We start from the raw sequence: 16,139 nt of genomic DNA on the forward strand, positions 1-16,139 counted from the left end.
AATTATGGAAGTGCTATATTCTTCTTGTAAGAAAAACTTGGAAAAAACGTGAAATTGTGGAAAATGAAGCAAATATGTAGCCAGAGAGAGAGCTGCACGCAGCCTCAGTTTGCAGATGGGAAACGAAGAGCTCAGGGCAATACAGCTGCTGTGCCCAGAGGCACGGTCTCAGGCGTGTCACACTGCGCACAACTGCGAAGTCGAGGGTCACCCGCCATTTCCTTGATGCCAGTGTGCTGACCTCCTTGGCCTCAGCCCACCTGGGCACCCACAGCGGGTGGATGCAAGTGTCTGCTGCCCCCGCGGCAGCTCTCACAAGCTTTCCCCAGCAGGGGGCGCGCCCAGGCCAGCGCAGTGGAAGCCAGCGCCTCCTCTTCTCCACTGGCCGAGATCCCTAGGGCCCAGGGCCTCAGCACACAAAATCTGGGTGGGTGTGTGTGTGTGTGTGTGTGCACGTGTGTGAATGTGTTCTTTCCAAAATGACCTCCGAAAATAAAGCCCGGATTTTCAGCAGATCAACTCTATCAAATTCCTCCATGTAAATTACACAAATAACGAGTCAGCAAAAACACAAAATATGGTTCAAAGTATTTCTTTTTTTAGTTTGGGAAATAAACTTATCTCTGGTGTCACCTGCCACGGCTTTAGTTACCTGCAGTCAGATGCAGTCCAAAAATATCAAATGAGAAATTCCAGAAATAAACAATTAAGTTTTAAACTGTGCACCGTGCTGAGTAGCATGATGAAAACGGCAGCAGTCTCGCTCCCTCCCACCCAGGAAGTGAGCTTCCCTTGTCCAGGGACCCCAGCGCCCTCCCGCAGTCACGGAGCAGCCGGCTCAGCTGTCAGCTCCACTGCTGCTGTCACAGTGCTCATCGTCACGTTGTTGTCCTTATCTTGCTCACTAATGGCCCTGCACAAGAGTAGTGACGCTGGCAGTTCAGCGCAGCCACACACACCCGTACAGTGCCCTTGGACGTGGAAAGGTGGGTATGGGTGGGAAAACCACAGTCTATGGCCCTGCAATGTATCCCCCGTGGGTAAGGGGGCTGATGTGGTACTGACTATTGCATCTGTCATGTTTACCACCAGAGAGTTCAGGGTATGAAGCATTAAATATCTATTCCATCCATGTTTACCCTGAAGTGTTAAGTTATTTTCCTTCTCTGTGTTAGGGTCACACACTGAACATGTATTTGTACTGTTTCAGGGCACTTTTAAGGTTTCCCTGATACAACAAATTGGCAAGATGGTTTCCCTGAAAAAAAGTTTTACTGTTGCAATATTAATATGAACTTCTCCCCCAAGGGGGTTCTGGAGTCTGGAAAGGGTCCCTCTCCATCTGAGTCTTAGCACTGCCTACCCTAGAACTGCAGCACCGTTTCCCTCCGGATACTTATTCCATGTTTTTACTAAGACATTAAATACAACAGGAATGGGTTTGATTTTAAATAAACAACAGATAAATTGACAAACTGAATACCTTTGTTTTCAGCATTTGTTTGAGAAATATCACCATTTCGGTCTTGGCTTCCCTGAAATAAAATCAGAGAAAAGAGAAGTTGAATTCTGGGTACTCCCTATACGTACCCACTTCACCCCACAGATTCACAAACACACGCACGTACACGCCACCCCTTCAAACCAATCCCATACTCAAGACCCAGAGGCAAGGAGAGAAAATGCTAAATCCTAACGGACCACAATAAAATACAAGTATTAATGTTACTGAGTCAAAGGGGAAAAAACCCACAATCTTCCATTAGTAGAATTACAGTAATTACCAAAAATGACGCCAAGATGGGATTAGATCGCATCCCGGATCCGAGGCTGGGCCACCTGGAGAGGGGCTAAGGGACCAGAGGCGGTTTCACACCAGGCCTTTGGCTTGGTCACCAAAACACTGTGCAGGCCTCTCATTTTTTCTGCTTCCATTTCCAAGAAATAATTGAGGAAAAAATACTATATACCACCAGATGTTTATTGACAATACATTAAAAATTCAAGTGTCTACTGAATAAATGAATTATACTTTTTTCATTAGGTTTTATAAAGGATGTAATGTGGATAAAAGATTCTGATACTGCAGACGAGAAAATAGACTCAACACTATCTCCCTTCCAGTGTCTGGAAGGGCGGCCTTTAGGGCATCTAAACCAGGGCTGTTCGATGGAAACTATTAACAGATGTTTCTGTGTCCAATGCCGACCCACTGGTTCCCCATCCCTTAAACGGCAGAGGTATGAGTGTCACGACACAGAGCTCGAGCTTGGTCACAGCCGCCCCCACGGTCTGCCCAGCCTCTGCTGCTAGGCATTCGGGACAGCTTCAGTGTTGTCTGGACTGAGCGGGTCCCCGGCTCGAGCTTGGTCACAGCCGCCCCCACGGTCTGCCCAGCCTCTGCTGCTAGGCATTCGGGACAGCTTCAGCGTCGTCTGGACTGAGCGGGTCCCCGGCTCGAGCTTGGTCACAGCCGCCCCCACGGTCTGCCCAGCCTCTGCTGCTAGGCATTCGGGACAGCTTCAGTGTTGTCTGGACTGAGCGGGTCCCCGGCTCGAGCTTGGTCACAGCAGCCCCCACGGTCTGCCCAGCCTCTGCTGCCAGGCATTCGGGACAGCTTCAGTGTTGTCTGGACTGAGCGGGTCCCCGGCTCGAGCTTGGTCACAGCCGCCCCCACGGTCTGCCCAGCCTCTGCTGCCAGGCATTCGGGACAGCTTCAGTGTTGTCTGGACTGAGCGGGTCCCCGGCTCGAGCTTGGTCACAGCCGCCCCCACGGTCTGCCCAGCCTCTGCTGCTAGGCATTCGGGACAGCTTCAGTGTTGTCTGGACTGAGCGGGTCCCCGGCTCGAGCTTGGTCACAGCAGCCCCCACGGTCTGCCCAGCCTCTGCTGCTAGGCATTCGGGACAGCTTCAGTGTTGTCTGGACTGAGCGGGTCCCCGGCTCGAGCTTGGTCACAGCAGCCCCCACGGTCTGCCCAGCCTCTGCTGCCAGGCATTCGGGACAGCTTCAGTGTTGTCTGGACTGAGCGGGTCCCCGGCTCGAGCTTGGTCACAGCCGCCCCCACGGTCTGCCCAGCCTCTGCTGCCAGGCATTCGGGACAGCTTCAGTGTTGTCTGGACTGAGCGGGTCCCCGGCTCGAGCTTGGTCACAGCCGCCCCCACGGTCTGCCCAGCCTCTGCTGCCAGGCATTCGGGACAGCTTCAGTGTTGTCTGGACTGAGCGGGTCCCCGGCTCGAGCTTGGTCACAGCCGCCCCCACGGTCTGCCCAGCCTCTGCTGCCAGGCATTCGGGACAGCTTCAGCGGCGTCTGGACTGAGCGGGTCCCCGGCTCGAGCTTGGTCACAGCAGCCCCCACGGTCTGCCCAGCCTCTGCTGCCAGGCATTCGGGACAGCTTCAGCGGCGTCTGGACTGAGCGGGTCCCCGGCTCGAGCTTGGTCACAGCCGCCCCCACGGTCTGCCCAGCCTCTGCTGCCAGGCATTCGGGACAGCTTCAGTGTTGTCTGGACTGAGCGGGTCCCCGGCTCGAGCTTGGTCACAGCCGCCCCCACGGTCTGCCCAGCCTCTGCTGCCAGGCATTCGGGACAGCTTCAGTGTTGTCTGGACTGAGCGGGTCCCTGGCATGAGCTTGCAAAAGTAGCCGAGTTCAAGCTATTTCCACTGGAAAACTTACTATGGGGTTTGCTTGTACAACGCCCACAGTGTGCTCCCCGACAAACAGCGTGTGCAAGCTGACAGTGGCCATCGTGTGGCTCTTCCTAAACACTGGGCTTCTGTGGAGGTCAGCGTGGTCCGGGTCAGTGGTGTAGGTATGAACCACTCGTTCATTGATTCATTCATTTAGGCTATATTTACAGCATCCCTTCTCTGTTACCTGGGAGGGTTAGTGATTTTTTTTTTTCTGTTAAACAGTATAAAGAATAAATTAGAGCCCAGCCAGTGTGGCTCAGTGGTTGAGCGTCGACCCTGCACCAAGAGGTCACCGGTCTGATTCCTGGTCAGGGCACATGCCCAGGTTGTGGGCCTGGTCCCCACCCGAGATGGAAGCTGAGGAGACACTGCCCTCCACAGCCTGTCGCGAAGCGTCCCTGCCTGGCTGCACGGGACTCTTACCTCGAGCCTTCCTGCATGCGGGGCCTCGGGTGGGGACAAGCGTCTGAGGCGTGTCCTCATGCGCGCGGGTCCCTCTCTCCAGTCCAGTTCCCACCGGGCGCAGGGCGTGGCTTCTGCTGCCTGGCCCCACAAGCCCAGCTCCCCGAAAAGCTGCTCCTGGATCCTGGCCCAGGCTTTGGCTGCCCGGACATCACCACATCTCCGCCTCTGGGGACCAGAAGTGCAAAGTCAGCCCTGGACACTGTACTCAGGAGCCTGACCCCAACCCTCTTGGGGTGAACAGCCCCAATAACTGTCTGAGAAAACTGGCCCCCATGGGTGTTCCCAGGCACCCTCAGAGTGTGTCGGGCACTCTCTGGAGCCAAGGCCTGGCCCGGAGAAGAAGCTGGTCTCTCCATTTAGACCATTTAATCCAGGGAGGGGAGGACAAGGCCGCCAGGCCTCTGGGATTCAGCCCTGGATGCTGGTGTTGCACAGAGGGCAAGAGGTCGCGGTCCTGACGCTGGTCACTGAGTGGGCTGGACAGCTGTTGTATTACATGGACGTAGAATTTCACCCAGCCCTGCACTTCCAAAAGGACAGGAACTTGACCACAGCCTGCACCGTCCAAAACGATGCTGGCAACCTCTCTCATTCCTCTGACCAGGTGGCGTGGTGGCACTTAGCAGACTAGCCAGCAAGGGGCTGACGTGAGCACAGTGTTCCTGCCACCGGACACACCAACCGTGACATGAGAGGCTGGCCTGCTGATGCCGAAGCATCGTTTAAATCCTAATAGCACATGTTTTCAGAATGTTCACGGAAGCTACGACCTTCGATATTAATGAAAATACCCCCCCTGTTGTCTGTGAACTCCTCACAGTTCGTGTGTGCATTACTTGACTATTGCACCTTCTGCTAGAGAGCAACTCAAACCTTTGTGAAAGGCATCGACACCCTAACCTGCTCCCACCTGCCACACAGCAAGCTTCGTATCTCCTGCCAAGGAAACAGTTCAGTCCAGTTTGGGCAGCAGAATCAACTTTGCCTGCGGGGTGAACGTCTGCAATTATTCAAATATTTTATGACATTTGCCCTAAATGTTCATTTTAATTTTCTAGGAACTGAAAGGCAAAACGGCACAGGTCTCAGACACTCCCCTGAAGGGGAGGGACACTCCCTGCCATGTGTTAGGCTGAGCCCCTCCCTGCTGGGTCTCATGCCCTCCACCCCGCGGCTCCCCGCGCGAAGCAAACTTGTAATCTCTGTTATCCTCCGAAAGAAAGCAAGTCCAGGGGAGGACAGTGATTTCTCCAAGGACCACCAGGTGGCCGAACTGAAATGTAACCCAGGCTATCCGATTCCAAAGGCTTTGTTTACGCCTGCAGACTCGATTCTTCTCCTGGGAGCCTAGTATCATTTTATTAACTCATGTTTCCTCCCAGTATTACTTCAAAGACTGGCCAACTTAGCAACTATGAGCCACTTGAACTGGTTGATTATTCTCTGAACTGGAAAACATCAGGCAGTGGTGAGTAAAGTGGTCAGTGCAGTGTTGAGTACAGTGGTCGGCGCAGTGGTGAGCACAGTGGTGAGCACAGTGGTGAGTGCAGTGGTGAGCACAGTGGTCAGTGCAGTGGTGGCACAGTGGTGAACGCAGTGGTCAGTGCAGTGGTGGGCGCTGTGGTCAGTGCAGTGGTCAGCACAGTGGTGAGTGCAGTGGTGAACGCAGTGGTCAGTGCAGTGGTGAACGCAGTGGTCAGTGCAGCGGTGGGCACAGTGATCAGTGCAGTGGTCAGCGCAGTGGTGGGCGCAGTGGTCAGTGCAGTGGTCTGCGTAGTGGTCAGCACAGGCCCAGGACACCTCTATGTGCATCAGAAGTGCCCTCAGACAGGTACAGCATGCAGACTTGCAACTTGGCAAGGAGAGAGCCTTCGTACGAGTTAGAAAATGGCTCCCCATCCCAGGAACCTGCCTCACTCCGGGATGTACAGCCCGGGGAGCAGACTGTGTTCCCTTCGATTCACGTGTGCTGTCACCCACGTGCTCTGGTGCCTCAGATGCCTTGGTGACTTCATACATGTGTGCATGTTTATGTGAAGGTGTGAAAGAGAAAGAGAGAGAAGAGAAAGGGAGAGAGAAGAGACAGCTTCCTTAGAGTACCACCTGAACGCCTGGATCCAGCTCTTCCTGAAGCCTTTACATCCCTGGATTTCTCAATAGCACATTCCATTTGTCGCCTAAGCCACTTTGAGCTGAGTTTCTAATACTAGCATCTGAAAGAGCTGTGACAAACCTTAATTAATGAACATATAGACACTGAGCAAGAAATGGCAACAGCCTGTTGGCCCCTAGCGAGCCCAGAATACATGGAATAGAACAGTGCCCCCACTACTGAAGGCCGTTTCCGGGGTGGTAGGCATCTAGCAATGGGCGTTCACCAGTAAAGGTTGTAATGCTTTAGAAACAGGACGGGCATAGCAGGCATGTCTGAACTATGAGGAGGATTGATACACGAAGGACGGGCTGTGTATGTAACAGGAGAACCCGAGTGTCTGGACCACAGAGACCAGAGCACAGATCATTTGAAAAAGGCAACAGGAATCTGAGCAGGGAGAGTACAGACAATGGTTTTGCCGATACTTCTGGAGTGATGAGAAATTTAGGAGATTAAATATCAGAACGGCTTAATTTGCTGGTGACACAGTGATGGGCACAGTGATGCGTGGGCTAACTTCCAGGGCACTGGGTCATGGTCACGTTACCTTGTCATGCTGTGGGCTCCTACCATCACCAGTGACTTGTTGTGGGTCGAATGCCAAGTTGGAGAGTCTGGGATAACCTACGCCTGAGAGCCCTGTGGGCTGGGGCCCCTGAATCGCATCATCGCCGCCCTCTGGGAGGACCTCACTGAGTGCACCCGAGGAAGCGGTCCTTGGAGGACATGCTGGGCTCCACATGCCTGATTTCTTTCCAGTTTACACCTGGCTTTTCTGGAGGGAACTGGGTCGCACTGGAAAGTATACTGCCCCTTAAAAAATAGGGTGAATGTACCCGGCCGGTGTGGCTCTGTGGGTAAGCATTGACCCTGCACCAAGAGGTCATCAATTCAATTCCCAATCAGGGCACATGCCCAGGCTGTAGGCCCGATCCCCAGTGGGGGGCATGCAGGAGGCAGCCAATCAATGTTCTTTCTCATCAATGTTTCTCTCTCTCTCTCCCTCTCTCTGTAAAATCAATAAAGAAAAAACATTTTTTAAAAATAGAGTGAATGCTTCCGACCCCGTTATCTCTGGTAGATGATGATTACTTCTGCGCTCCTTAAACACGGAAAGAAGCTGTAAGTATTTAAACACTCGGGAACTACCTTGTAGATTAGCCTCCGGAGGCTGACTTTCTCAAACATACCGCACTCAAGAGTAAACATCTACAACTTTCTCGCTCTCGGAGCCCCAGCCATGGCCCCACCTTGGAGGCTGGTCCTTTCTTTCCGGGCTCGGAGCCCCTGCTGAGCTGTCCTCACCGGGACTGGACACCCCGAGCTCCTCCCTGTCCCTGCGGGTCTGACAGCCGGCTTGCTGCTGAGGCAGCCTGGGGGCGGGGTGCCGCACTGCGCTTCTGGGGTGCGGGCAGCGCATCTAATAGACCCCTGCTCCCTGGGCATGTCGTGGGCTCCCCATGAGCTTGTGTGGAGGGAATTCGATCCAGTTACTTGGCTTAAGCTGACCAGAGCCTACCGGTCCCTTAGGCACCACCCTTTCACCATCATTGACCCATCCCCCACCCCAAACACCTCACAGCTCCTACACCCATGGCTCCTCTCCTTGCAGAACATCCTAGCAAGGGCCTCATCACCCTGTTTGTGGGTGTTTCTTTACTCTTTGTCCCTCTATTAAGTTTTAAGAACCTTCGAGGTTGAACAGACCCATCATAATCTCTGCCTCTCCTATACCTAGCACAAGCTTTGGAACAGCGAAATTATAAAGTAAATAATATAATTAGTAACGTTCTCACACTGTATGTTGTGTTCTATTATCAGCAATCATTTACAACATTTTTTTGTTAACGACAAAACCAACTGAAGATAACTCTTTAGCCACCCATACCCATGTACGGGACATTTCCTGCCAGCCACTGTCCACTGCTGTCCAGATGTTCTTTAGGGAGTATCATCCTAGCTAAGGAGGGGGACCCTGGGGCTCAGACCGCAGGCCCAGGGAGAGGCAGACCCAAGGTCCCACCAGCGATCTCACTGGCTTGACAGTGGCCCTCTCTACCTGGACTGCACGGATACCGTGCCTAAGAGGGGTTTTCAGCATCTAAACCTGCCCTCATCTCTGGAACCCACTGCACTTAGGAAGAATGCAGAAACCCTAACGTGGTGACCAGCTCTGTAGCTCCGGCCCTGCCCATCTTCACCCTGTCCCTTCCCAGGCCAGGTCCTCGGTCACTTCTCTCTCTCCCAGCTGACAGATGTCCTCCAGCTTTCTCCTGACTCAGGACCTTCAGCAAGCCCCCCTTGGCCAAACACACTTCCTCAAAACACTTGAGTCCACAGTCCCCTCTTCAGCTCTCAGCTTAAAGGTCAATTCCTTGGAGAGAACTTCTGATCTGCCCAAATTAAATGATTTTCCTGCTGTCTCTCATTGTGCCGTGTTTCCTATGTCTATGGTTCCACACAAGTTACAAGGATCTAATTATTTCTGCAGTTATTTAATGCATATTTCCCTTTATAGTGAGGCTATCAGAGAGTGAGGCCCATGTCAGCTGTTTACAACTGTGCCCCTGGCTCCTGGCTCCTGCCAGAGGGATCTGAGCTCCTGGCGGAGGGGTCTGAGCTCCTGGTGGAGGGGTCTGAGCTCCTGGCGGAGGGGTCTGAGCTCCTGGCGGAGGGGTCTGAGCTCCTAGTGAGGGGTTTGAGCTCCTGGCGGGGGTCTGAGCTCCTAGTGAGGGGTCTGAGCTCCTGGCGGAGGGGTCTGAGCTCCTGGCAGAGGGGTGTGAGCTCCTGGCAGAGGGGTGTGAGCTCCTGGTGGAGGGCTCTGAGCTCCTAGTGAGGGGTTTGAGCTCCTGGCGGGGGTCTGAGCTCCTAGTAAGGGGTCTGAGCTCCTGGCGGAGGGGTGTGAGCTCCTGGCAGAGGGGTGTGAGCTCCTGGCAGAGGGGTGTGAGCTCCTGGCGGAGGGGTCTGAGCTCCTGGCGGAGGGTCTGAACTTCTGGTGGAGGGGTCTGAGCTCCTAGTGAGGGGTCTGAGCTCCTGGCAGAGGGGTCTGAGCCACCCTGAGCAGAGGAGTGGAGAGACACATGCTTCAACTGCTCAGTGTGGCTTCAAAGCCCCTTACAAAGTTCTTGCAAGTCAGACTGACTCGATGGACCAATTATTGACTTAGGCAGTCAAGAACTTAAACCAAGGGCCCTTCTGTTTCTATTTCGGGTTCAAGGTAGATTGCAGTCCACTGGGTAGAGGGAGGAGCTAAGTGGTGTTTACCTGAACGTGATCTTTGTGTAGAGAGGCGTAGAGCTCCTGCCCTCTTCTTCTGTAGCTCTCGACACACGACACAAAATCCTAGGGAAGGAGACAAGAAGTCACTGCTGAGCGGGAGCTGATCTCAGATGAGACCTTCTTTACTCTGGCCAGTCGCCGAAGGAAGTAACACTTCCAGGATTTGTGGTCAGATCCATCACAACCTCACGAATGAAGGTTCCACCTGAGCGGATACACTCACACACGTCTGTGGGGTACTTCCTCTCCCAGCTTGCGGCAGATAAATCCTCCTCCCAAGAATAACAGAAACTCTAACTTTGAAAGATCTGCTTTAAGACAGCAGAGAGCTACCAAGAGAGCCAAGACTAGGGAGCCAAGGTCTTGGAGAGAAAAACTCAGAGATGGTCTCAGCGCCTAATAACTGTGTGGTTTTATTTCCCTTGAGATATTCCCACAAGAGGCTGAGAAGCTTGACGGAAGGGGTGGCAGACGCAGCGAAGCTCAGCCAGCTGCCGGGAGTCTCTGGGGGCTCAGGGACAACCTGGAGTCCAGGCTCACCAGGCCATCCAGAGCGTAAAGGAGCAAGAGCCCCAAAACAGCACAGTAAAGAAAAATGGGCCCCGCTTTCTGCATTGATATTCCCCTTGAGCAGCTGCCAATTCTTAGGCAGTGTGGGGCTGAGGGGCAGAGAAAATGGGTAAAGCTGCCCCCAGTCTCAGTTTGCGGAAACCAACAGGAGTGGGGCTGCAGTGGGGGGACCCCTGAAGGGCTGCACCATGGGGATCCAGGTAGCTGGACGCCATCCCGGCCTCACAGAGCTGAGACCCTGCTGCCAATAACTCAACCGCCAAGTCCATTATGGTGATCGCCCACCACAAGTGCATTCCAGAAGACAAAGAAAGTTCTCTTTGGATAAGGATCACATCACCTGAGCTGCTAATGCTGAGTTTTCATACAAAAGGTTCAGCAGTCAAGCAGAAATTATTAGATATGCCCATAAATCACCAGAAAAATAAACATGTGTCCAGATGTTAGAGCTATCAGACATGGACCTTAAAATAATGCAGGTAATATTGTCCAAAATGCAACATGGGAAATTTGGCAAGAGACATGGAATGTTTGAAAAATAACCGAGTAAAAATTATAAATCTGCAAAATGAATTAAGTGAAATAAAAACACTCTGGGTGAGTTTAACAGAACACGGGATGAGTGAAGTTGAAGAAATATCCTTACTTAAATATCATGAGATAAAACTATGGAAAATATTAAAAGGATATAGTTGGATACCTGTGTAACATGGAGAAGGCACCTAGCATATGTGAAATTAGTCTCAAAAGGGGAGGAGAGAAACTCCAGGTCAAAAGGAATATGAAAACTTAATGAGAATTTTCTGAAATAGATGAAAGAATTCAGCCACAGATTTGACAAATTCTACAAACCAAAAACAAGAAAAATATTCCAAAAACCACATATAATCCCATCATAGTAAAACTGCAAAAACAAAAGGTGAAGAAAAATATTCAAAAACACACAGGAAAAGTGATATTATCTTCAGAAAGGGACGATAAGAATGGCAGCCCTGGCCCGGTGGCTCCGTGGGCTGGGGCACCAGCCGCAGACCAAAGGCTGCAGGTTGGAGTCCCGGTCAGGGCACATACCTAGGTTGTGGGTTTGATCCCCAGGGTGCATACTGGAGCCAACTGATCGATTTTTCTCTCTCACATCAATGTTTCTCTCTCTCAAATCAATAGAAACATATCCTTGGGTGAGGATTAAAAACAATAAAGAATGAAGAATGGTAGAGGCCAGAAGACAATGAATGATCTTCATGTCCTGAAAGAAAATAACTGTCAAGCTTCAATTCTCTACACAGTGAAAATATCTTTCAAAAGTAAAGCAAACTAGAACATTTGCGGTGACCACACTGAGAGAATTGCATCACCAACAGAACAGCACTAAACGAAACACTAAAGTGCTTTTCAGGTAGAATAAAAATGATCCAGCCCTGGCCAGTTTGGCTCAGCGGTTAGAGCGTCGGCCTGCGGTCCGGAGAGACCCGGGTTCGGTTCCCACTAAGGGCACGTACTTCGGTTGCAGTTTGTCCCCGGCCCTGGTTGGTCGTGCGGGTGGCAGCCACTTGATGTGTCCCTTCACATCGATGTTTCTCTCTCTCCCTTCCTCTCTCTCCCTCCCACTCTATCTGTACAAAAAATGGAAAAATATCCTCGGGTGAGGATAAAAAAAAACCAAATGATTCTATATTGAAGCATGAAACTTCAGAATGAATAAAAAACTATGGAAATAATAAATATGTTAGCATATATAAATGAATACTGGCTATTGGAAAATAATAACAACAATAACTCCTTATGGGATTTGAAAAAACGAGGAATTAAAATACTTGAAAAAATAAAAGATGGAGTAAATAAAATAAAATATTCTAATTTTCTTTAATTAAAATTTTGTTTTAAGGGGGAGGGGCTAATTTACATTAGACTCTAATAAAGTAAGTGTGCATGTTGTGATTTCTAGAATAACCACTAAAAATATAACAAAAGAATATGTAGCAGCCTGCTAATAAAAAGTAATTTAAAAGAGTTGATAATACGTTGAAAGAGGGAAAAAGGAATAACCAACAGATATCACAAATGGAAAATAAATATTAAAATGATTTAAACTAAAAATATCATTAATTACATTAAATATAAATGGACTATGCTCCAAATAAAAGATAAATGAAGTCATACTGGATCAAAAACAAAACCTAACTAAATTCTGCGGATCAGAAACACTCAATGAAAATAAGGGCACAGAAAGTTTAAGGTAAAAGGCTGAAGAAAGGTATATTGTACAATCACTAACCAAAAGAAATCTGGTAAAGCTATATAGATCTCTTATAAAGCAGACATAATGGAAGAATTATTACTAGCCATAATTATAAAAGGGTCAATACACTAGGAAACTATAAGTTTTAAACATGAAACATCTAAAAACAGCTCAAAGTATATAATATATAAAATGACAGAACTAAAAGGAAAAACAAATGTACAATAACACAGGAGGATGTTAACTCATTTCTCAGTAACTAAATTAATCCAACAAGAAAGGTAGAGAATATCTGAAGAACATATAAGCAAACATGACCTAATCAAATACAAAAAAATGCAGAATCCACGACAAAATCACTCCTAAAATTTACCATATGATGAAACATAAAACAAGTTTAAGATAGTTTCAAGTGACTCAAATCATACACAATATATTTTCTGAAGCTATAAGTAAATATCAAAAACAAATGTCACAAAATATCTTCCAGGAAATAGAAAAGGTGGGTATACCTTCCAATTTGTTTCATGAAGCTGGCGATACCCTTACACACTCACACTAAAATCCGTCACAGTACAAAAAAGAAACCTATCCATCATGCATAGAAAGGCAAAAATCCTTAACAAAATATTAGCAAATAGAATTTAGTAATACATAAAAAGAATGATACTTGATGACTAAGTGAGGTTTATTCTAGGAATGCAAGGCTGATAAATACTAGAAAAGCAATCACTGCAGTTACCATAGTTGTAGGGTAAAGAAGAAAATTACATGATTATATCAATTGACGCAGAATAGCATTTGACAGAATTCTCAAATTCATTATAAAATTCTCAGAAAGCTAAAAATACAGGGAACTACCTCCACTCGACAAAGAACATCTAGGAAAAGCCTAAGCTAATGTGACGTTTAATGTGAAACAATGGGTGTGAAGTAAGTCTGAGAACAAGGTGAGGTATCTGCTTTCACTGTGCTCATTCGACAGAGGGCTCAGAGGTCTTCAATGTTACACCAAAAGCATGATTCAGAAAAGAAAGCAATGAACTGGATCTCATCAACACTGAAAACTGTCGCTCCTCCAAGCCTATGTGAGGAGGTTGTAACGACAGATACCATCTGGGAGAGTATTTGCAGCCACATCTCAATCAAAGGACTGTTATCCGGAATAATGTATAAGAACTCTTAAAACTCAACACTAAAACAATCCAGTTAGAGTATGTGCAGAAGACATAAATAGACACTGCACAAAAGAGAATCTACAGATAGCAACTAAGTATGTGAAAAAATATTCTACAACATTATCCATTAGGAAAACAAAAACGAGAATCACCAGGTATCGCTAGGCACATACCTGAATAGCTAAAATTAAAATGTGGCAACCATAAGCCAATCAGACAAAGACAAATACCATATGATCTCACTTATCTGTGGAATATAATGAACAAAATAAGCTGATAAACAAAATAGACCCAGAGACATAGAAGGAGTATGGTTCAGAATGACAAACTGCAGAGGAGGGGGAAGGGGGATGGATGAGATGAACCAACGAACTTACATGCATGCATGCGTAACCAATGGACATAGACAACAGTGCTGGTGGGGTGGGGGTGGCGGGATGGGGAGGAAGGTGTCTGGGGTGGGGGAGAGAAACATCATAACAATGATAAATTAATAAAAATTGAGGAGGAAAAGAAAGTGGCAACCGGATGCTGGTGAGGATGCAGAGAAGCTGGGTCACTCGCACTGCTGGGGGGACGTCTGGCGCAGCCTCTCTGGAAGACAGGCCAGTGGTTCTCTGAAAAGCTACATAACTACTGTAAGGGCCAGCAGTTGTACCCCAGGAAATATATCCCAGTGAAGTGAAAACTTCTATCTATCACACAAAACCTGCACACGAACGTTTATAGAGTTTTATTCATAATAAACACAAACTGCAAAGAACCCAGATGTCCTTCAACAGGTGAATGGCTAACAAACTGTGGTCCGCCCACACCAGAGAATCCTTCCGAACAGTGAAAGGAAGGAGCTGGATGAATCTGCACAGAACATACAGCAGGAAGAGAGCATCACAAAAGGTCCCATACAATGTAATCCCATTTAGATACCATTTTTGAAATGGAAAAGGGCTAGTGGTTGTGAGGGATCAAGCTGTGGAGACAGGAGGGAAGTGGGACTTGATCAAGGGCGACAGGAGGGCCTGCAGGGGAGAGCGTCCCTGGCGGTGGTAGCGTACTGTGCTTTTGCAAGATGCTGCTGCCCGGGACACCTGGGAAGAGTGCACGGAATCTTACTGTATTCGTTTTCACACTGCACGTGGATCTACAGTTCTCAAAAGAAAATGTTTAATTTTTAAAAAGTCATTGAGGTCTTTATCTTTACAATTAAAAAGGGTTATTTATATCCAGAAAATATGAATAACTACTATAAATCAATAAGAATAAAGCCAGAAACATTCATCTCCAAAAAGAAAAAACTGAACAGGAACTTCATAAAACATAATGTCCCAGTGACCAATATACATACAAGAAAGTGGCTACCCTCATTTGTCAGCTGGGGAATATAAATTAAAACCACACTAAGGACATCTAAAATTCAAATACCATGTTTCAATGGTGATCCGAAGCAGACGGAACTCTCTTATGCTCTTAAATATGTACAATCATTTTGGAATATTGGTTGGTAGTGTCTCAAAAAGTGAATACACACATACCCAAAGATCCAGCAATTTTATTCCTAGAATAAATTGGAACACATATATGTTCCAAAGACATGTGAGAGAATGTTCATAACAGCAGTATTTGAAATCTTCCTAGGAACCATGCAAATATCTATCAGTAATAAACTGACTAAATTGTGGTATATTTATATATTGACTACTCTATAGTAGCTCAGGTAACCTGCATTTCCAATGCATATTACAAAATCAACTGTAGATCAAAATATGCAAAGTGCCAGACAGTGCTATGCATTTAACATAACAGTCTCACTGTAAAAGTTTTCCAGTAACCGGCCAGAAACTCCTACTGTTGAGTTTTGGTGTAGTATCAAAAAACAATACATTTTTTTGTGGGAGGGGAGGGTGAGAGTCAAAGGGAAAAAAGGGGGGAACATCTGTAATACTTTCAACAATGAAATTTAAAAAATACAATTTTTGAAAGGCTAGTAAAATACTAATTTCTCTTCTAACTATATATCTGTGGAAAGCCAGGTTTTCTTTATATATTTCAACCAAATAAAAATATTACAATTGACTAAATACAAAAGCAAATATGAGAATACAGCTGTCTTCTACTAACCCAGATAGATGTTAAAGAGGTTTGTAAAAATTTATAAAATACTTAGGAATTTTGTTTGAAAGAACATAGTTATTCATTAAAAAGGCTTTTTATATTTACACATTATGGATTTATAACTATTATTTTGAAATAAATGCATTATTTAAAAATTTTTATTTTAATTCCTAAGATGGTAAAATCAATAGATACAATCTACATAAACACCAGCCCTTTTGAGTCAATAATTTTTACAAGGGTAAAGGGATCCTGAGATCCGAAAGTCTGAGAACTCTACGAAAGGGCTGTTCTCTACTATGAAATGAAACAGATTGACGTCATGCAACGACAGGGATACATTTCACAGTTTGGAGTGAAATAAGCCAGGCAGAAAAGTATATGCTATGTTGTCTCATTTACACAAAAGTAAAAATGTGGGAAACTAGTGAATGATATTAGATGCCAGGAGC

At 47.5% G+C, this 16,139-nt stretch overlaps 1 protein-coding gene across 1 annotated transcript in view; it reads right to left on the reverse strand.

The window, feature by feature from the left end:
• The window catches only part of WDFY4 (WDFY family member 4), a 284,390-nt gene that overhangs the window by 94,694 nt on the left and 173,557 nt on the right, over positions 1–16,139 (reverse strand). Inside the window, exons 40-42 of the mRNA XM_036265310.1 lie at positions 9,574–9,651; positions 4,113–4,319; positions 1,484–1,535 (exon numbers count right to left, since the gene is read on the reverse strand). Coding sequence (XP_036121203.1) covers positions 1,484–1,535; positions 4,113–4,319; positions 9,574–9,651 — 337 coding nt within the window. The remainder of the gene's footprint in view (positions 1–1,483; positions 1,536–4,112; positions 4,320–9,573; positions 9,652–16,139) is intronic.

The sequence above is a fragment of the Molossus molossus genome, unplaced genomic scaffold, assembly GCF_014108415.1.
Source record: "Molossus molossus isolate mMolMol1 unplaced genomic scaffold, mMolMol1.p scaffold_m16_p_17, whole genome shotgun sequence".
Classification (NCBI taxonomy): Eukaryota; Metazoa; Chordata; class Mammalia; order Chiroptera; family Molossidae; genus Molossus; species Molossus molossus.